The sequence below is a fragment of the Lutjanus erythropterus genome, chromosome 18, assembly GCF_056507025.1.
Source record: "Lutjanus erythropterus isolate fLutEry1 chromosome 18, fLutEry1.hap2, whole genome shotgun sequence".
In the NCBI taxonomy this organism is placed as follows: Eukaryota; Metazoa; Chordata; class Actinopteri; order Lutjaniformes; family Lutjanidae; genus Lutjanus; species Lutjanus erythropterus.
In genome coordinates this window covers 25,839,873-25,863,057 of record NC_139334.1, presented here as the reverse complement: position 1 = coordinate 25,863,057, position 23,185 = coordinate 25,839,873, and the positions used below count along the sequence as shown (strand labels likewise).

Below are 23,185 nucleotides of genomic sequence, written 5' to 3'. Positions count from 1 at the left end.
CTGCATAAATCTAAATAAATATAAATATATTAATACATAATTTAAAAAGTAATGTAAGTATACACATTTTATTTGTAAACATTTATCAAACTTAAAATGTATTTATTTTCAGAACACTCCAGAACTTATAAACATGGGTTCTTCCAAACTTAAGTAATTTGAACTAAAATGATGAGCCAAATGAGCGTACTGTACAGAGTTCAATCAACACATCTAATTAAGTTTCTAAAGGAATATAATCAGCAGAAATCCCAGCATGCATTGTACCCTTTTTTTACTGAGAAGAACATATGCTGCAACTTTAAACTTAGAAAACGTTAATGAAAATCACTTTTTCAAAACAATGTTCGTTTGTGTGACTGAAGACTTGTTGGTTCAACTTAATATCTTAAGTTTATTGTAAACGTTTTCTCAAGTATGATAGAATTAATATGAAATTTATTTAACAAGAGAACTTAAAATTTTAAGGCAGCTCAGATACTAACTTTTTAAAAGTAAAAACAAATAGTTTGTTTGCAGTGGACAAATACATATATATGGTGACTTATCACAACTACATGTTGTCACATATCAGATTTATGTACGGGATGGTCTCATGTTTCAGTGTCGGTTTTAAAGAGGCTACGAGGAGTTGAGCTGGAAGGCAGGACAAATCACGAGTGAATTTTCAAATTCAGGGTTTTATCAACCCAAAAAGGGAGATGATTCAGAAACAAAACAAGCAACAAAAGTTTTGGGTGCAAAAAAAAGGTCAACTACACAGGACTAAATTCAGTTTATGATAACTTAAGAACAACTGGATAGAACTGAAACTAACCAAAATGACCAAACAAACTTCTCTTTATGTTTGAAATTTTACAGCAGTTGGCATCCCTAACGTCACATTACTGCCTCCTTCTGGATATAATCTTCCTCAATGTTAATTTTTTAAAAGTTGTGTAATTACTGCAGTTGCTCTCATAAAGCCTCAAAACCATTTCTGCCCTCCACACTGTCTCCACACTGACAGCTTATTGCCAAGTAGATTTTTACAATGTTAAGAGCTGCACAGGGCTTAAAACAAGATGATGGAATGTGCAAAGTATTGACCAAAGAAATGTTCACAGTATAAAGAATATGTGCAACGTGTAAAAATAATAATCCAAAGTGACTGTGTGATTATGTTACTATAACGTAAGATCTTTTTCATTGCAAAACCTACTTTATTTAGGATTAAGTGTAGATATCATCATCACTATTGTCACTGTTTTTCTCCACACTATGCTTTTCTGTCTGATTTTGAAAGTCTAATAGGGGAGACTGGGGAGTGTTGTAACACCAGAGTAGTTGTAACACTTTCAGTTTAACCAGTCAGACCAATCAGTGTGCTTTTTGAGCACACAGGAGAACTGGCATGTCTCCATGAGCAACATAGTTGATTTTATGTCCAAAAAAATTATTTTCAGTGAAGAAAATATTTTTTAATCGTGCGATTATTTTTGCCTTGCATTTATTTTATTGACCCAGACCCCCCCTCCAAAAAAAAAAAAAAAAAGTTTCAATCCTGTGTAAAAAAAAAAAAATCATTATTGATCATGGCACTGGGACATGATGGGGGAAAAAAAGTCATCCGGAGATGGCAGGAAAAGAAATCATAATGACATTAGGTAATTTTTCTGCATGTACTTGGCTATAAATTAATGGCAGCAGGATTGGGACGGGACAGGAGTGAAAATCCACTCCTGTGTCATGCTCTTGTATAAATCTAGTAAAACTTTTGTGTTTTAAAACAAAAATGTACTTGTGTTGATCTAGCAGAAATCAAGCATGAAAACCACTGAGTCACTGATACTCAAACAATCAGTGTTACAACCATCCCTGGTCTCCCCTGCTAATATCATTATCCCATCAAAATCATAGAAACATAAAAACTTTTGAGTTGTTTGACTGCTGTATACAATAAACACAGAGGTTTGATAAATGTTTCTTTTATTCTCCTGCTTCCTCCCCCCTTGGCACCGGTAGGAAATGATGACAGACACATGTGTCTCTATATTCAAATGTGGGTTGACATGCTGGGACAGTAGATCTGTATGATGAAGCACAGCTGCAGCCCAGTTGTTGCACAAACAGGACGCTGCCTGCGGGCGCTTTTACATGAATGTGAGACAAAATTACAGTTTGTCTTATGGCAGTGCGTTGATGTTTGCATGCCTCGACACTGTGGTTTGTTTGTGTGTGTGCGTGCGCGCTGCAGAGCGTGCGCCCTTTGGAGTTAATTGTGCGTTTCCCCCTGCCAGCTCCGCTGCGGTGCAGAACCCACTGTGCGGAGAACAAAATATAAGTCTCATTAACTTGACCACCATTACCAATCCGTTTTGTTTGGAGACAAAACTGGCGACAAGGTGTGATTTTACCTGTTTGAGCAGGTGGCGAGACACGGAGGACAAACCTTACTGACGGCTGGGACGCACATCCAGCTCTATACGTTTGCGCACGCGTAACACGTAAATCCACGTGCACCCTGGCTCATACATAAAGGCAAACAGTTGAACTCTTTCCAGTAGAGAGCAGACGACAAGAATGACAAGTATGCGGGATGCTGCGCTCCATCCGAGGAGACCTGGCTGCAAGTTTTTACGCACAGCAGCCAGTCCGAGCTCGTCCAACAAGACCCTCCCTGAGTTTGTCCTGTTCATGTCAGTGATGCTGCTCGTCCCGGTCCAGCCGGCATCAGCTCATCCTCAGTGTCTGGACTTCGAGCCACCTTTCAAACCTCCCTGGCACCTGGAGTTCTGCACCCAGTACGAACAGTTCGGCTGCTGCGACCAGAAAACAGATAACGTGATCGCAGAGAGATACTGGGACATTATTGATCAGCTGGAGGTGGCGGGTTATGATCTCTGTGAAGACATGTTGAAGGAGATAATGTGCCAGGTAAAGACATTTTCCTCTCTTAAAGTGTGTGGTTTTGAGGATGCTGCAGAGTGATGCTTAATTGTTGAGAGTAACTGTTCTCTCCTCACTTCTAGAAAGTTTGTTCAATCCAGTGGCTCTCAAACTTTTCACGTTAAATACTCCTAAAATTACACAAATTCAGTATAATTTGACAAGATTTTGTCCTAGGGCTCCCCATCTGATAAGATTTTTTGCTTTTAGATGTCTTACTAGAGAAAGTGTGCAGTGTGTCCTTTAATTTTAGTACGTTTTGCCTCATATTTGTTTGTAATTTGTAATTATACTCAAAGTTGAGGTTCTAATTTTAAAAATATTTTAATTATTATATATAATCATTACTTATAAAGCATCTGGACTACAATTACTCACGTTATGGATACATTAATGCATAAATTAGGATGTTTATACACTGTAAAAAAAAAGATAAGACAAAGGTTTGTTGAGCTATAATCTTCTGTTGAGATAATTCACTTTTCTTCTTTAGATAAGCCTAAATCTTTCAATTTTAGAAACCTTAAAAAAATTTCAAAAATTGTTCACAGTGCGCTGTCAACCTGATTTGTCATTACTTGCATGCTTGAAAATTAAATGGATGCAATTTAAAATATGAAATTATTGAGCATTATTCACTCTCATGTCAACAAAATTTTTGAAATATAAATTTCAGATTTCTGGGGGGCCAAAAAAATGCAGATATGAGCGCTGCCATCTTATTCTGGTGATGTAATTTGGACCCAGAGTCTGTGCAATAGTGATCGAAGTCCAAACACAGCCATCTGACACCATCATGACATGATCTCCAACTTTTATAGCATCAAATAACTAATTAAAACCAAAAGTATTGGAAAAATGAGCACTTGAATGGCAGAAGTCCTATTACCTGACTCTTCAGGGACTGAGAGCTCCAAGTGAACAGCACTGAGATGATTTTCTTGCTGAGTTTGACTCCCAGCACTCCAGGACTGACTCATGGGACTCCCTAAAATCTTGGCATTTTGCCCGGACTAAAATGTTTTGACAAGATGGGCTAAATTATGTCCAACAACAAACAATTTACAAGGTTTTACCAAAATCAAATAAACTGATCTCATATTACATGCATGTATTATTACATCTAGTTTGCCTACTTTTCCAAGCTTTAGAAATAAAATAAATAAAATTTTTAGGGAGTCCCGCTGAGTTGTGGCTAGCCGAGCTCAAGGTAGACAGCAGTTAGCTATGTTCCTTTAGCTACAAGTAAAGCTATGTTTCCATCAGGAAACTTGGTAAACCACCTTGGTACTGTACTCTCTGTTGGTCTCGGAGGCTGGGTTTGTCCCAGCAACCAGTCATGTAGAGGCTGCTGAATCTGGTTCTGTTGTCTGCTAACAGCAGCTAACACTTAAAGTTACCTAGTTAAGCAACAGGTCACCTAGTTAATGACCCAGGTGTACTCTTCTTCAGCATTGTGTTCATTAGTGGATCATGTGTGAAAATGCCCTAAAGCCATCTTTTTCCAAGAATTTAATCTGCCGGAAATAAAAGCTTGAAGCCAGAATAAAACAATGCAGTTTCACCCAAATCAGTGAATAAAGTTGTGCCTTTGTACAGTGAGGCCCCCAGAAACCCTGCAGTCTACTCTGCTGCATCATAAGTTAGAAAGTGTTTAATTGGATGCAAATTTAGTGTAATACATATGTAATAAAAACACTTAAACGTTGATTTTGTCTTGTGTTTTCCCCATCCAGGAGTGCTCTCCATATGCAGCTCACCTGTATGATGCCGAGGACCCGTACACTCCTGTCAGAGAGCTGCCTGGCCTTTGCTTTGGCTACTGTTCTGAGTTTCATGGCAAATGTCACCATGTGGTTAAATATTTAACCGAGAACCAGCTGCTGCGGGACACATCTGAGCGAGATGTGTCCACGTTCTGCAGCATGGTCGACCTGTCCGACCAGGACTACTGCTACCCCAATGTGCTGAAGACCCCTGACCTCAACAGCAACCTGGGAAAGGTGGCAGAAGACCCCAGAGGGTGTCTCCAGCTGTGCCTGACAGAGGTGGCCAACAACCTCAGGAACCCCGTGCTGATGCTGCATAGCGGCGACGACACACATCGCATGTTCATCGCGGAGCAGGTGGGCTTCGTGTGGGTTTACCTGCGTGACGGCAGCCGGCTGGAGCAGCCTTTCCTGGACATGAGCGGGGATGTGATGACCACGCCCTGGCTGGGGGATGAGAGGGGCTTTCTGGGGATGGCTTTCCACCCCGAGTACCGGGTCAACGGGCGCTTTTTCATCTACTACTCCATCCAGGTCAACAGTAAGCTGGAGAAGATCAGAGTTAGTGAGATGAAGGTGTCTGCCCATGACATGAACGTGGCTGATCCTCACTCAGAGAGGTATGCAGAGGGATGTTTCCATGTGCTTTTTTTTTTTATAGCATCAAAGTTTTCCTGATGATGTATACATTTGCACATATACTGCAATTAGCCTTTGAAAGACATATATTGTCATAGAGTAACCCCTCTGGGCTGTAATTGCACCAAAGCTTGCATAAACATGTTCTGAGCTTATGTTGCATGGTCGTGCCCCTCAGAGGGACCCATTTCCATGCTGGGAAGTCATTTTTCCAACCTCAGTGTGTTCATGAGCTTTAAAGTTGTAATGTGGAAACAACATGGATGCTGCATCACTGCATTGCCTTAAACCACTAAAGTATTGCTTTAACTGCTTTATCTATCAAAGTTTATGCTAATAAACCACTTTAGCCCATTTTTTAGCAAGCAGGCGAACAATGCAATGTTTTGTTAAGGAATTCAGAGCAGTCCCCCCCCCCCGCCCCCCCATTTAATACTCACTAGGTCCCTGCAGCACTAAAAATTCATATTTTTTAGAATTTATTTTAATTTGGGTAAGAAAGCATCTCCAAATTGATTAAACCCTTTAATTTGCATTTACATCACTAAATTTGGATGTACTAAAGTGAAATTAGTTTCTGAATCAACTCTTTTTAAATCTGGTTTTTACTAAACTCTGGTTACAACTAATCTTTGATTAAATTAATCTGCTGTTTTAAGTTTTTAGTTTACAGTTACACTCAGCTTTGCAATGTTGGTTATCTAGTTCAATGTTCAAGCAGGGGATGAGAAAACTGATCCCACACTCATGTTTGTGTGGAAAACATGAAACTACCACCAGTGGTTGGTTAGCCTAGCTTAGCATTAAGACAGGAAACAAGGTGTAGAAGAGTTTGCCTGGCTCTGTCGCACAGTAACAAAATTCATCTACCAACGCCTCTTAAACTCACTAATTAACATCACATTTGTTTGATCCATACAAATCTAGAGGTGTAAATATGACAACTTTTGATTTTATTGGAGTTATGAGGTTATGAGAGGAAGTCACTCCTCCTGCCAAGAAATATCCTGTAAAACTGCTTAGTCATTACTTTTTTCCATTTGATGAATAATCACTGCATATAATGACTGACGCTACATCAGAACAACTGTGTTGTCTGAATCATCTGTCTGAGATGTAATTGCACTGAACTGCATCCTTTAATCTTTCAGGGTCATTCTAGAGATCGAGGAACCAGCTGCAAACCACAATGGAGGCCAGCTGCTGTTTGGTCTTGATGGATATTTGTACATCTTCACCGGAGATGGTGGAAAAGCTGGAGATCCATTTGGGAAATATGGCAACGCACAAAACAAGTAAGGTGCCTCAGGTTTCTGTAAGTGAGGAAGACACAGAAATGAAGCAGAAAACCCTTTTATTTGTCTGACGTTCCCCAAAAAGCCCCATCAGATGAATTTAACCATTATAGACTACCAGTTATCTATTACTTTTAGCTACAACAAGTACCAGTAATCTAAATATCTCTTTTATTATTAAAGCACCAGTTGTGTTACAAGTACCCCAGGTTGGGAATGACTGTTCCAATGCCCCCGTTTCTTTTCCCAAACCAGGAGTGCACTGTTGGGTAAAGTACTCCGCATCGATGTGGATGGAAGCGGCTCTGATGGGAACCAGTACCAGATCCCCTCTGATAACCCGTTCCGTGGTGACCCAGATGCCCGACCAGAGGTGTATGCGTATGGAGTCAGAAACATGTGGCGATGCTCTGTGGACCGAGGAGACCTGGTCAGCCGCTACGGCAGGGGCAGGATATTCTGTGGAGACGTGGGTCAAAACCGCTACGAGGAAATTGACATTATTGTGAAGGGAGGAAACTACGGATGGAGAGCCAAAGAGGGCTTTGAGTGCTATGATCTGAAACTGTGCCACAACTCCTCCTTGAGTGAGCATTTCTGATGATTTTTGATGATTAAGAATAACAAACTATTGCCTCTCCCATTGATACGTGCACCACCTGTTATTTCTGCCCTAATGTTCTGTTTTCAATCTAATTTTGATGCTTCAGATTTCAGAGTTAAATTGAGTGCATCTTTTTCTGCCACCACAGATGACATCCTCCCTATATTTGCATACAGCCATCATGTTGGGAAGTCTGTGACAGGGGGATATGTGTACCGAGGCTGTGAATCACCCAATCTGAACGGCCTGTACATTTTTGGAGACTTTATGAGTGGGTAAGATTGTAACTGATCTAAGCCAAATAGTTTTCTCCAACTGTTCGGTTTAAAAAAAAGTCTTTTCTATCAGCTTTTCTGGAGTGAAGAAAAAACAGACTCGTTTGCTAAGCTGTTTTACATTTTTTAATTTATTGAAATATACTTTTAAATTAATACATGAGATTTTCAGTTATCTCAGAAAATATCATGGTACCATGGCATACAGTATTATACAATTATTATCAGTTACAATGACCTTTAAAGGAATCAAAACAGAAGCGTTTTTTGTCGAGCAAATGCTTTATTATAATTTCACAAAATGTTTTGCTCGATATTTTTTCTTGACACTAATACAGTAGAATCCAATACTGTAAATAAGCAAATGCACGTGGTATGATAACCGTCAATGTTCATACTACGGTGTGCAGTGAAACGTTTTCCGCTGTAACCCTAATGAGTCCTAATAGAATACCGATATTTAAGCACACCCTAAATATTTTGTTTGGGATCATATTTGATCTGACTTATTAATTTTATTTCATAATTTTAGACTTAAAAACATATTTTCCCTCTGGCCGGCAGTCCTGTTATTATTATTATTATTAATAATAAGAAGAAGAAGAAGAAGGAGAAAAAGAAAAAGAAAAAGAGGAAGAAGAACTTTATTTATATTGCACCTTTAAAAAAAAACACAAAATGCTTTGACAGACAAAGCAAGAGAGCAGGATACCCAGGAGGCAACGTGACAACAAAAAGCCAAAACAATGAGGCCAAACAGAAGAAGACAGAATCTAAAATTGAAATAGACACTAAATCATAGTAAAACTAAGACGGAACAGGAAAACAAGCAAACATGGAAATAAGAATAAACAGAAATAAAAGCATGTCAATAAGAATAAATAAAATAAAGGGATAAAAATGCAAAGACGACGTCACATTATGTCGTCTAGTCAATGTAAATAAAGATGGAATCAATAATAAATAAATAAATGCAAATAAAAGGAATAAAAGAATAAAGAAAATTAAAATGTTTAAATGACATCACATAAAAGCAAGTCTATAAAAATAGGTTTTAAGAAAACGGGAAATTGCTAACTGTTGTTGTATTCATATATATATATATATACATATATAATCACTCTTACAAATTAACACATTGTATATTTAATCCAAACAAAAACTGAAGTGTAAAAGGAAAAAAAGTTCTGTTTTCAGAGATGTTATGTGGCAGACTATTTGTTGGCCAAGAAATAGTTTGGCTCATAACCCCACTGAAAACCACAAGTTCTTGTTTTTAGTCTTCTGTTTATGTCGGTATAAAAAACAAAGGAGTTAAAGCTGCTTCTGTTTTCAGTCTGTATGTTGAACTCAGTTAACTGACTGCAGCTTTTTACTTAGTGCAAAAGAGAGAGAATGATTAAAAGCTTCTCATCTTAATCTCAGCAAGAAAGTCAGTGTATGTAAATGTATTTCTTAAAAATACACACATTCCTTTATTCCTTTTTTACAAATGTATTTCATTTATTTATTTACTTACTGTATATTATTTATTAAATTTTAAATGATAGAATTTCCTCTTTGGACTAGAGATCTGCAACCTTTACTCTCAAAAGGGACATTTTGGCCAAAAAAAAGGAAGAAAATCTGTCTGGATCTGCAGCTATTAAATAATCAGAGACATTTCTTTTTTTGCCTCAGGAAACTCATGACTGAAAACCAGCAAAATTTAGAGGAAAAGGCACTGAATGAAAGACGTAGGTTATGATGCACATTGTAGTTGGTGAAATATTTAAACATTTTAAAAAGCAAAAAGTTAAGAAAACTTCAAATTTCAAAGCAAATTACTTCAATAGATTTTTTTTTTTTTTTCTTAGCTTTGAGCCCAACTCAAACTTTTATAAAAGATTGATCAACTAACAATATTTTGTTGAGATCTCTTTCTTTTCTTCTTTAGGTTAACTTGAATCTTTGAGTTTTAGAGGGAGGGAGGTTTTCTTTCAAAACTAAAAAGTTTGAGTTTGATAAAAAAAAAAAAAAAAAAAAAAAAAATCAAAAATGTAGTGCAGGCAGCTGACTTGAAAATATGAGTTTTCTCCGCAGAATCACTTCAGGCCCGCAAAAACGATAAATGACATTTAAAATGGAAAAATAAATAAATACATAAAATAGGCACATGGAGCCACTGGAGAGGGACAAAAGAACCCAATTTATAGACTCCTGGGATATATTTAATAATATAATATAAATATATATAATAATATTTAATTCAAAAGACAGATAATTTCTGGTTTTAGTGTTGATTTTTTGTTTCCCATTACGGTTTACATGTTTTTTTTAGCGTCTCATCCTCACTAGAATAAGAATGAAATATTAATTCCTACCTTTAATTTAACCATAAACACATGTCGGTTGGTTGTAACAGTATATGTGCTTCCTGTGGGTTTTGCAGTCGAATCATGGCGTTAGAGGAGGATAAGACGGCAGGAGCCTGGAGGGAGAGGAGTGTGTGTATGGGGGACAAAAAGACGTGCTCATTTCCTGGACTCATCAATCATCACCACAAGTTCATCATCTCGTTTGCTGAAGACGAAGCAGGTAACAGTCATTCAGTGTCTCACAGTGTTTAGTTCTGCAGCATTTTATCAGTACTCATGAGCTGTTTCTGTGTGTTTTTAGGGGAACTATATTTTCTGGCCACTGCGTACCCCAGTGCCATGTCTCCTTATGGAACTGTGTTCAAATTCATGGATCCCTCCAGGTGTTGTATCACACACAGATCTTATTACACCATTCAATGTGCTTTTAATCATATTCATAGATTAGTTAATCGTAAAAACATGTTGCCAACTGGGAAAACAACATTATTATCATCTATTACACACTGTGATAAGTTAGAGCTTTATTTTCTGTAAACTCTGTGTGGCATCATGAACTGCGAACACGAGGATAATTCAAGAACCTCATATTCAGTCCCTCCAGAATTACACAGGCCTTTTTTGGGATTGTTGTGGCCTAAAATGCCTGATGCCAAGGCAGCTTTTTAAAAAAAACAAAAACAAAAAACAACAAATAACGCTTTTAGGATTTTTTGCAATGAAACTGGGGGACCAAATGAAAATTACAAAAAGAAAGCTGCAATTTATTTTGTTTAATTCATTAAAAAAATCAAAGGCAACTTGTTTCAGGGAGAAGAAAACCTGAGTTTTCTAGCTAACCTTACATAAAGACACACAATTACAAAATTACATAAAAAACATTATTTGTAAATGAAGAAATGCATCTGTGGGTGTCTCTTTGGAGCTCAGACTCAAAAACAGCACAAAATAATAAAACATAAAAGTGCACAGAGCAATAATAATAAATAAATGTTTATCATGTTTATTATGTTTATACACAAATGTTGTGTGCTTTTCAGTACCTGTGACAAAACAGAAAAAATATAAATGCAAAAAAATAGAGAATAATAAAACAAAACACTGAGTCGGTTCATTCAGTCATGTATGACATTTGCACAGTGGACTGCTGTGATTGGTGGAACTCACAGGAAGCTACAATGATTGGTTGCAGAGTTTGGACCAAATTGCAGTGTTACACAGAATTAACAGGGACTTGTTAAATGTGCATGAACTGTTCCTACTGCAACCGTGCAATTTTTATACTTGTTTTTTTTTAAACTTGATAAAATATACACTGAGACTCTTCCAGCCAAATGTTCTCTATGAGGCTGAGTTTGAAATACTTCATTGTAATTCACAGGTTTTTTTTGTTTGTTTGTTTTTTGTGTGTTTTTTAAACCAAACCTCCTGTGGAATGCGAATGTTAGTTGCATTTTCCTATTTTTGTTTTATATATGTAGTACTTACTCATTTAACCTCCTGAAGTCAAGCCAGAGTTTGTCCTAAATGCACTAATAAAAAACTTAAAAAGGTTGTTTTCAAAATACTTTTGACTCTCTAACATAAGTGCCAGTACTTCTATTAGACAAATTTAAGACCCCTTTTCTACCCAAATACACACCTGTGGGGCAAACATGTCTGCTTGGCGCAATTATGAAAAACACAGACACATTTCTCAAATTCTGTCTGCTCTACAAGGAATAAGAGAATATTAGCATAAATCCCTGCAGCCAAATAAGCCTGAAAGGAGCACTTCGCCTTTAGGGGCCGCATACGGGGCCACAACAACCGTCGCTCTCCCACTTGAGATCTTACATGTACAAACAGAGAGCGTCTTCACTGTGAATTCCTTTGTGATCAAGATCCCAACAAAAGACAACGAGAGACACACAAACAATCTTAATCTGACAACTAAATTATAGGCTGCGGAGCTATTAACCTTATGTGCAGTGCTCGTATAGGCTCATGTCAAGAAATATGGATACTTGTGCTGTTATGTCAACATTGACTATGATTACATGCCCAAAATAATCAGTTTTTTTGCTGCTAAGCTGTTAACATGTCTAATGAAATTTATTCTATGAATCAGAGTACCTATCCACTTTTTTTTAAGTGATGAAACAAGTCCGATATCTGAATTGAGATAGTTGATGATACCAGTACTAGACCAATACCAGCGCTCTTTTTTCTTAATGTTTATGATTATTTATGATTTATTTTTATGATTAGTAGTAGTAGCAGCAGCAGCAGTAGTAAGATAACATGAGGCTGAAACTGAACTTCAGTCTGAAAAGCTTGTGTAGTTTGTGTAATGTGACTCGTGCAATGGCGTCTTTCAACCATTGCGGAGTGCTGCAGGAGGCTGACTTGTGACATTTGCATGTGCAGCTGCTAGACGGAGAGATGGCCCTCATTTGCATATAATAATTAAAATCCAGGACAAACAGATAGAAGCATTAATATATTTTTCATTAGCTTTTGCACTTATTTAAAAAATCCTCGAGGCAACATGCACATGGTGGTAAACTGATGAGTGAGGGAGAAAAGAGCGGCTGGTAAAGTTTCAGCACTTGTTTTTTAACAGCGTCATTGTACACAGAGCAGCAGCAGGCAGTCAGGCTGTAAACTGCTACGAACTGAGTCTCAAAATCACCACAAACCACAAAACAACTGTGATGGAAGCAGAGAAAGGTGACAGAAATGAAGTGCAGCTGATGCGCTGTCAGACATTTAACCAGAGCGCAACACAGAGCGCGCAGGATAAGTGATGCTCGCTTGTGCTGTGCTGTTTTTGTCAGGCTCAGATTGTTATTCTAAGTAATCAACACAGAAATAGATCTTTTTTTTTTTAAAAGACTAAGATACGTTTCATTCAGACTCGACAGAAACAAAATAAAACCCACCAAAAACTTCTTGGTTTGTGTTTCCACTGTACCAACAATCACGAACTCTGGTTTGGTTTAAATTAATCCTTAATTCACCGCAGCAGAACAGAGCAAAAGATGCACTGCAGTTCACTGAATATCAGAACTCCAGGAGGATGCACACTTTTACTTTCTCTGAATGTGTGAAAATCTTAAGTTTTAACAGCACAGATGATGAAAAACATACTCATGTGGGCTGATAGAGGGGTTTAGTGTGGTGCACTGAACTGCAAAAACAGAATGAATTGTTAAATATTTGTTTTATACAGCTTAGTTGGGGATAGCGCTATCTAAGGGGATGTGGATCAGCAGGTAAGTGTTGATAATGGAGGAGAGTGTCTGGTGTCAGCATCAATGATTGAGGGGAAGTGTGACTAGCAGATCGCTGGCAGGAAAACAAGGAGGCAGGTGATGATCCTGAGGCACAAAGAACAGCAAGTTTGCACACAGAAACATGGAGGAACAGAGAGACGAAGGTGAAGTTGGCCTGCAGCACTGGTACCACTGTTGTTGAACAGTATGAAGAAGATATACTGCAGGTAGATGAAGTAATGGCAGCAGGTGTGTAGATCAGGAGGGATGATGAGCCAATTTCTAGACAGGTGTGCAACTTGAACAAGCCAGGAACAGAGACCATGCACACATCTAGCTATTAAACTTCGGTGCAATGCTTGTATAAACTCAATTTTTTAAGTTACGGACACCAGTGGAATCCAAACACAAGACACAGAGTTGTGTTGGTAAGGAAAGAGGTTTTATTGTAGAAGAGGGTCTGTATGAGGGGCTGATGGCAGGGGATGGGGATCCAGCAGCAGGTTAGTGATGATAATGGAGAAGAGTGTCTGGCGCAAGCATGAGTGAATGAGGGAAAGCGTGGCTGGAAGGGGATTACTGATGGAGACAGGAAGAAGTACTAAGAGAAGCAAGTTAGTACACAGAAACATGAATAAACAGAATAAAGTTGGCATGAAGCGTTAGGATCACTGTTGGTGACACAACAGTCTGGCAGAGATTGAGCCAAAGATATACTGCAGGTAGATGTGTTAATGAGAAGTAGGTGTGTAGATCAGCAGGGATGATGAGCCAATTGCAGACAGGTGTGAATGATGACCAGAGCCAGGAGCGGAGACCATACCCACGCCAACACACACACACAAACATAAACAAAGGACACAATATGCACAAAAACAATCTTAGGCTGATCTGAGGTCCTGTAGTGTGTGAGATTAGCTGCAGACAAACTCAAGTGCAGTTCTTCACTCACACAGTCACAACCGATTACATAATCTTGATAATTAGAACTTTTAAATCAAGGCTTCTATTTTAACTTTTGCAGGAGAGCTCCCCCAGGAAAGTGCAAGCAGAAGCTGCTGCCTGTCAAAGTGAGAGGGAAAAAGTTTCCTTTCGTGCCCAGAGAACGTAAGTTAACTCAGTTTACCTATTCGATTTTATCGCTTCTTCCTCCTACAAGTTTCTGTGTGATTTTTATGGTGCGCACACATCCAGACTTGTTGAAGAAGCCATTTGAAAAAGAGAAAACTGACTACGGGAAGCCAATAAAATGTTACCTTAAACTGAAATGTCTCCATGGTGTTTGACATTTTTTAGAGTAAAAAAGTTTTGGTGCAATCAAGGTGCACTAAATTTAAACTACATACACAACATATTTTTAATTTATTTAAATTTATGTTAAGAAGACAGTTGTTCTGGAAAATCAGCACATTGCCAACATTCATAGTTTAGTATGCTTGTTCTGAGCAGAACATGATCTTTTTTTTCTCCCTACTTCATGTCTATATACTGCCAAACTGTATAATCACATTGAGGTCAGATATAAAACTAGAAAAAGCCCGTCTCCCGTTTTACATCAAACATACTTAAAAAAAGACAAAAAAGGAAAAGTATTTCAAACATTTAGGTCTGTTTTCTGAGTCAAATATTCAATCAAGGCTTAAAAAAAGTAACATATGTGGCTACAGTTGAACAAGTAAAACTGTGAAAATGGGTACTTATTGATATCTGTGCCATTTCAGTGACTGTGCTGGACACAAATGAAAAACCTACCAGACCACCACCAAGAAAACTCAAACTCACCACCAAACCACCGGCGACGAGCAGCCAGGTCAAACCTACGACGACCTCAGCCAGCGAAACAACTACGACGACCACGACGACTATGGGCACCACTGTGAAGCTGACATGGAAAACACTTGATAAGAAAGCGAGGAAGAAAAATAAGTTGAAGCCGTGGAAGAAAAACAAAGCGCTGAACAAGCAGGCAGCTAATGCACAAATGAAGAAGAACACTCCGAGAGAGAAAGCCAAGGAACAAACAAAAAAGACCCCTGTGGTGAAGCCTGTTGGCGAGAAAGTAAAACCAAAGACCAATCAAACTGCTACAACTGATTTTAAAAGTAACGCTCTACAAACCCCCAACAGCCTGAGAGATAACACAGTCCACAGAAGGAAGGTTCCCCAGAGGAAAGGTGCACAGAAGCAAACCAAACAGGAGAAAAACAGCATTAAGTTTGAAGAATCTGCAAAACAATACCATGCCTCCATGAATAAAACCAAAACAGACTTCAATGTAAAAACAAACAAAACAATGCAAAACAAGCTTAAGGTAAAAAACAGGCGAGCAAAACCTGTCAAAGCACTTTAAAATGTTACATTTACACATTTTCTTTTACATTATTGTTTGTGAAACAGTGTTGTCATGTCTTAAAGGAGTAGTTTGATATTATAAGAAATGTGGTTATTCACTTCTTGCTGAAAGTTAGATGAGAAGATTGATACCATTCATTTCTGTAAGTCACTTACATTGTCTGTAAATAAGATGGACGAGTCTCCACTTCCTCCCACTGTGCAAAACTTGAGCCAGAGTCTGGTCTTAGCACACCTACTGACAGGCAGCGTTCCAAAACAAAATTACGAGGGTGCATCTGAAGGTAGTGTGGGCGAAAATAATATTTAATGTGGCTGAAGCAGGAAAGTCAGTAAATCAGCCTGCACTGATCTATGAATCAGTGTGGATGATTCTTATAGATGTCCACAGCTGTTTTATAGTATATCAAAAGCTTCTCTTCAGTTCATGAAATCCCTGCAGCACCTGAAGGCAGCAGCGCCAGAGCAGAGCACCTTTATGCATGGCAGCTCAGTTTTTACCTTCACTAAATCACCTGAAAACAACACCAGGCTGCGTGGTGAGTTCCATAAGAATAATGGCTAAAATAGCATTAGCCTGATGTCAGTTCCACCAAATCACTTTCTTTATATTGCTGAGCTGCTGTTATCACATTTAACTGTGACTGGCACAGCTGAGTAATGAAATCGCAGAGTATTTAATGATCACCACACCCACTGATCTGCAGTTTATTCACCTTCACCCTGCGCTTTGCACACTGCGCTGCTGCAGACGGTGTGTATGGAGATGCACGGTCTGTACTCCTAACACCTTGCTCTTTACATTTATTATTCAGATTTCAACTGTGGCTGCAAAATATTAAACTGACGGTGCAGTATGTGCTTTTGCAGCCTCAGAGCTCGTTTAAGTGTGGTGAGAACTGTGGCATCTGGATATCTGTTGGGACCCAAACTGGGACATCTGTTCACTGTTGTCCACTGTTTCTCAGGGACCACTGCCCAAAACATGCAGTTTTAGATGTTTCCCTGCTCCAACATACCTGATTGAAATGATCATGTTGTTATCAGGCTTCTGCAAAGGCTTGATGACGAGCTGATCATCTGAATCAGGTGCCGTAGTTGAAGATGATCTGCAAATTGTTGCCTTCTGTTTTTGTTTATGCTTTATACCGTGTCCCATCTTTTTTGGAATTGGGGTTTGTATGTCAATGGTAAGCTACCCCCTGCTCCCGCTTAGCTTAGCTTAGCATAGCTTAGAGACAGGTAATGAGGGGAAACAGCTCAGGAATAGTTCTGTTGACAGGTAACAAAATCCACCTATTAGGACCTTTTAAAGGTCAATATTTAACAATTTATATCCCCTTTGTTTAAACCAGAGCCAGACTAGCTGTTTCCAGTTTTGTGCTAAATTAAACAAACTGGTTGATTGTGATATATTCATATTTACTGTGCAGACTGGTATCAATCTTCTAAGCTAATGTTTGGGAAGAAACAGATTTCCTAACATGCTGACCTATTCCTTTAAAGGGATAGTTTGGATTTTTTGATACAAACTTCTATGAGGTTCTTATCCACAGTCAGTGTTTTTATTAAACTAATATTGAGGTTTTTTAAGTGGCTAATATACATTTTGCTGCTGACCTCGTCCACAGCAGCTGCTTAGCTTCCTATACTGGTACGCTGCTTCTCCAAAGTGGGGACGTGTCATGCTATGGTTGAAGTACCTCATACAACCCCACATCAAAAACTCTAAACTATCCCTTCAAAGTACAAAACACAACTGTTTATTATACATGTAATGCCACTGTTTCCTATACATCTTATTTTTGACTGTTGTAAAATCATTGGTCCACCTTAATCGCCGTCTTGTCTGTATTTAAAACATATCAAATAGGTTTGAAGTTGAACAAAAATAGCCAAAACCCTTCTAACTATACCAAACACCAGTGTTGTTAAATGGCTCTAATTTTACAACACATTCAAGTGTTAAAAATAAACATTTGAAAGTGTTTGTGTGTGTGTGTGTGTTTCAGAGGCTCTCTGTAATTAAACTCCACACCACTGATCATAACTTGAACCGCTGAGAGCGTGGCTCACATTACGACCGCTGTAAATGTAAAGCCATTCAGACTGTGGCGTGCAGCTACATGAAACTCACAAAGTGATGTTTTCTCTGCTGCCAATCCTGAGACCTGAGATTATGTTGAGTGTTTTAAAAAGGCTAAATTGACATTTTATAACGGTTACCTAAGGACATACAGTACACCCTACAGTCAGCTACTGTCTTGGCTGCTCTAGTAACAGATAACATAACAAATATACCCACCACACAGTATGACATGACACAAACATAACACGACATGACATAATCTTACTCTACCATGACATGACATATTTGTACAACACAACAATGATAATAGCTTTTTGTTTGATAGACATGACATGTTCAGATTTCAAACAACTGAAGTCATCCCATCTGTATTGTAACATTTAAACATACACAAACATATCTTCGTAACAGGACGTGGACTTACTGTGACATAACATGACATAAAATTATATAAACATAGTCCATCTTACATGACATAAACTTACCATATCACACCATACTATGACATGATATAACATGACATTAATATACCATAACATGACATAAACTTACTATATTATACCATACCATGACATGATGCAACAATAATATACCATGCCACGACATAAACTTATCATACCGCACCATACCATGACATAACATAACATGAAGTTACATCAGTAAACTATGCCATGACATATATTTACCATACCACACCAAGCCATGACATGACATAACATGACATTAATATACCTTACCATGACATAAACTTAGAATACAACATCTGCCATGACATGACATAAGATAACATCAGACCATGACACAAATTTAGTATACCGCACCATACCATGACATGACACAACACTAATAAACGAGGACATTAATATACCATACTATGACATAAACTTATCATATCACACCATATCTTGACATAAGGTGACACTAATATATCAGACCATGACATAAACTTATTATACCACACCATACCATGACATGACATAACATGAAGCTACATTAGTATACCATGACATAAACTTATGGTACAATATCATGACGTGACATGACATGACATGACATGACACAACACAATATACCATGACATAAAACATGCCCAATGTGCAGGATTTTATCACCCTCCCCTTCCAGGCGTGTAAGAGCAACTACGGTGGTAAAACCGCCCTGATGTCACCCACTGGTTTGTGTATTACTCCTCTGAAGCCTCGAGTTTGACATTATGGCTGTCGCCATCTTGGTTTTTTTTAGACCCAGAAGTGACCACATCTGGGAAAGAGGGTGGCCCTGGGGAGGTCACCGTGTTAGCAACTTCTCAATCATAAGGCAGCCTCGCCATAACACACATCCTGCTTTATCGTCTATTTTACTGTAAATTGGACCATAATTTACAAAATAAACATCATGGTGTATTGAAGAAGACTTGAAACGATCCATTGAGACCATAAACTCATTAAGAAACTGTTTAATGAGGTAATAAATCATATCAAAAGTAGGCTCATTTTGTCATAGACAATCAGGTTTCTTGTTGTGAACCAATGGTGTCGCCCCCTGCTGGCCATTAGAAAGAATGCAAGTTTAAGGTGCTGAAGACCCAGAGCTATTTATACAGTTTATTATGAGAATACAAACGAAAACATTGAAGATAATGCATTAAAAAAAAATCCTGTGGCTGCTTGAGTATTGAGATAGGGCACATAAAAAATGGAGAAAACATATGTGTTGGATCATTGGAAGATTTCAGTCAAGCCCTGTTTAAAAACTTAACTATGAAATAAAGGTATTCATTTGTTTACTTGTACTCTTTTAGATGGTGGCATATTACAGGGTCCCAAGTACTCATAACCCTTCACATATAGCTCTGCACCACTTAAAACCACCTCTGCAAATGCAGTGTGAAACATAAATTATACTGATTAGAAAAAAAGAAGCATGAGAGTCATTTAAAACGGAGCCAAAAGGTCTGAAAAAATAAGGGGTTGCACTCAGATTAAATGTACAGTAAGTATACCGTGTGTCTTCTATACAGTGTTGTGTACGTTGAAGTTCTTTGAACCCAGGAGCCCTGCAGATTACAGACCTACATCTCTATGTTTTTGTACTAAAATGTCACCAGTTTAGAGAACACAGCCCGGCTTCTTGGATCTTTGACTCTACCCCAAAAAGATAATGTTTCCTCTAAAGTGCTCATTTAGTGACGGTGAAAAGGCCAAATACACACTTAGAAATGGCTTTTTTCCTGTTGTGCAACAGCTCCTATTAGCTCTGTTTGTTATTACCTGGGGCTGTTTTGCCAGAGGGGCGTCTCTTTGAAGTCTAGCAACCAAACAGGGCACTTTTCAGCTAACAAGGCACTTTGCTGTCATGTGAGGAGACACAAAACATGTTGGTTTTCCCCCTGTTTTAAAGAGGATGTTTGCGGGTTTCAGTGTTTTGTTGAATTCCTTGAAATGTAGTTGGCATGTAACAAGTCGCCCAACGCTGAAGAGACTGAATTTGAATGTTAGGTACGTTTAGAAAAGTATGTGCTTTCAGGCTGTTTGAGGGGCAGGGGCAAAAAAATAAAAGGGGCACCAACTGTACATGGTGGAGGAAGACTTCAGAGGGCTCTTACCACATTTTAAGGGCACTCCAGAGTGCATTTTACCATGTTTTGCGCACTAGAAGGGTACTTTAGAGGGAGTTTTACCACTTTTTGTCCCCTAAAAGTATACCTTAGAAGGTATTTTACAAAGTTTTGTCAACTTGAGGGGTAGCCAGAGGGCATTTTACCATATTTTGTCCGCTGGAAGGGCACGTAATCACATTTAATCTACCATAGGGCCATCCAAGATGTAATTTTGTCCATCCGCCTTGACTTTTCATTTAGCAGCAATCAGATCAGTACTTTTTGTTTATGATCAAATACCAGAATAACGATTCCCATCAGCTGTACTGTGTTTAAGGCTAATTATCAAATGTAGCATGCTAACACACTAAACCAGGGGTTCCCAAACTGTTCCTCTCCAAAATGCATTAGTATATGGCCGAACCGTTGATACAAGGCAGGATGGATCCATGCTTTCATGTTGTTTGCGCCAAATTCAGACCCTACCATCTGAATGTCGCAGCAGAAATCGACACTCATCAGACCAGGCAACATTTTTCCAATCTTCTATTGTCCAATTTTGGTGAGTCTGTGTGAAGTGTAGCCTCCGTTTCCTGTTCTTAGCTGACAGGCGAAGCACCTGGTGTGGTCTTCTGCTGCTGTAACTCATCTGTTTGACGTGTTGTGCGTTCAAAGATGGTCTTCTGCACACCTTGGTTGCAACGAGTGGTTATTTGAGTTACTGTTACCTTTCTATCATCTCAAACCAGTCTGGCCGTTCTCCTCTGACCTCTGGCATCAACAAGGCATTTTCACCCAGAGAACCGCTGCTCACTGGATATTTTCTCTTTTTCGGACCGTTCTCTGTAAACCCTGGAGATGGTTGTGCATGAAAATCCCAGTAGATCAGCAGTTTCTGAAATACTCAGACCAGCCTGTCCGGCACCAACAACCACGCCACGCTCAGAGTCACTTAAATGAACTTTCTTCCTCATTCTGATGCTCGGTTTGAACTTCAGCAGGACGCCTTGAACATGTCTACATGCCTAAATGCACTGAGTTGCTGCCATGTGATTGGCTGATTAGATATTTGTGTTAACGAGCGGCTGAACAGGTGAACCTAATGAAGTGGCTGGTGAGTGTATTTTCCCAGGGTCCTATGCTATGCTATCTCTTAGCATAGCATAGGACATTAATTCCTAATTCATTCCTAATACTTGTCCTGGGCATTTACAGTAAGTGGCCGACCCTCTCTGATAAGAGATCCACTTTAAAATGTACTCTGAGTGTTTAACAGAAGCACGAGTGAAGGCCTCTGGCAGCTCTGTGAGAAATCTAACACCGATCTACAACTCGCTCAATGATGATGTGTCTGACCACAAAAACCAAACCTCTATTTGTGTCCATTTTGATTTAGGGGTAAAATAAAAAAGTAAAATTGTAAGGGATTAAGGTCCAAACAGGCCTTATAAACATTTTTAATGAAATACTAGAGAAAAACTGGATTAACATTACATTATTACCGCTCATGCTGACTTTGTTGTAATCACTTCAAGAACTCTTAATGTGCAATATACAAATTTACTGCAACAAATCTAAAAGCTGAAATTAACTGAAATCTTTTATGTGAGTGGTTAAAAGGTTAATTTATATTAAAAATATCCAGAAATACCTTCCTCCCCTCCTACAGGCTCTTGCAGTGGTTAAGTAAAGGCACATTGCTCCCTACTGGCCGCTGTGTGGAACTAGAACTGGGTTTCACTGGGACCTCTGATGCTAAACCTTATCACAGTCACGGGAACCAAAGTTTGGGGGTTAAAGACACCAAACTCTCTCAGGTCACATGACGAGGAGTTGTTCCTTGTAGCCACTCACTGGTTTAAAATACAGACTGGTTGCATGTTAACTGACAGGTCAGAGGTTTGATCTTTGTTTCCATCACTTCAGCGTGTCTGTGCCGTTCTGACCCACTGACCGCCTGCTGGTAAAAGTTTGTACATTTTACCAAATAAAAGTGTCAAGCACACGACAACATGGAGGCTGGGAAATATTTACCCTGACAAGTCATACAGAACAGGGTCAAACGGTCAGTTGTGCACTTTTGACAAGCTAGTGAGGACTTCTTTCTTTCTGCTGACGACAGGATTTAAGAATACTACACACATATATATTAAATTGATAAATTTAGGAATATGACAAACTAAAACAACAAATAAACAACCATTTTGTCAGTCAGACTACTAATAATTTAAAAATTAAAATCAGCTCGTCATTTTGTGCGATCACTCGATTTTTCATTAGGCTCCAGTGGTGGCAGGAGTATTAAGATCTTTTACTCAAGTAAAAGCAGAGATACCATGGGTTAAAAATAGTCCATTGCAAATAAAACTGCTGAATTTAAAATGTTTCTTAAGTGAAAGAACAGAAGTCTCACCAGCAAAATGTACTTATGCTCCTTTCAAAGTGTTACACAATTATATTATTCTGTTTTTATCACTGTATCATATCATATAAGCATATTATTGTTTCATGTAAAAAGTAACCGAAAATGTCAAATAAAGTATAGTGGAGTAAAACGTATATTTATCTCTCAAGTATAAAGAAGGGAGGTACAAATAGCAGTACCACAGACAACCCAAATAATTTGTAAATGATTTATAATTATGTTATTAATTAGATTGTAAACACTTAATAAAACAATAATAAAGACACAGGCTCACTATTTGGAAAGATCCAGTCACTGCTTACTAATACTTAATCTGACTAATGAGTTACGAAAAGGGAGACCAACTGTAAAGTGTAAAGTAGATGACCATTTATTAATGAGTTACTGACAGGTATAACTGCAAAAGGGGCCTTACTGTAAAGTGTAAAATGGTGGATGCTGAAAACGTCGAGGTAAACAGTATCGTCAAAGTCTTCATGTGTGACTCTGCATCATCTGATGTGTTAATATGATGCCAAATTAAACTTCCTGACTATTTATATAAACTGATGGTGGTTAAACGCTGCGACTTCCTGACAGATATCTGATGACGCTGA

General features: G+C 38.5%; 1 protein-coding gene across 1 annotated transcript; it reads left to right on the top strand.

Annotated features, from left to right (window-relative positions):
- Window positions 1–2,508: 2,508 nt before the first annotated feature.
- hhipl2 (HHIP-like 2) lies at window positions 2,509–17,464 on the top strand. Its single transcript, XM_084743085.1, has 9 exons — window positions 2,509–2,916; window positions 4,665–5,317; window positions 6,488–6,631; window positions 6,887–7,218; window positions 7,384–7,510; window positions 9,942–10,087; window positions 10,169–10,250; window positions 14,149–14,231; window positions 14,846–17,464. Exons 1-9 carry the CDS (start codon window positions 2,563–2,565, stop codon window positions 15,472–15,474), a joined length of 2,550 nt encoding a protein of 849 aa, XP_084599211.1. The 5' UTR covers window positions 2,509–2,562; the 3' UTR covers window positions 15,475–17,464.
- Window positions 17,465–23,185: the final 5,721 nt, after the last annotated feature.

What these genes read in the sequence shown, in the direction of transcription:
- hhipl2 (XM_084743085.1), top strand. Translation starts at nt 2,563, where the DNA reads ATGACAAGTATGCGGGATGCTGCGCTCCATCCGAGGAGACCTGGCTGC. An exon ending in TATGGCAACGCACAAAACAA is followed by an intron (nt 6,632 to 6,886) that starts GTAAGGTGCCTC and finishes TTCCCAAACCAG; the next exon opens with GAGTGCACTGTTGGGTAAAG. An exon ending in TTTGGAGACTTTATGAGTGG is followed by an intron (nt 7,511 to 9,941) that starts GTAAGATTGTAA and finishes TGGGTTTTGCAG; the next exon opens with TCGAATCATGGCGTTAGAGG.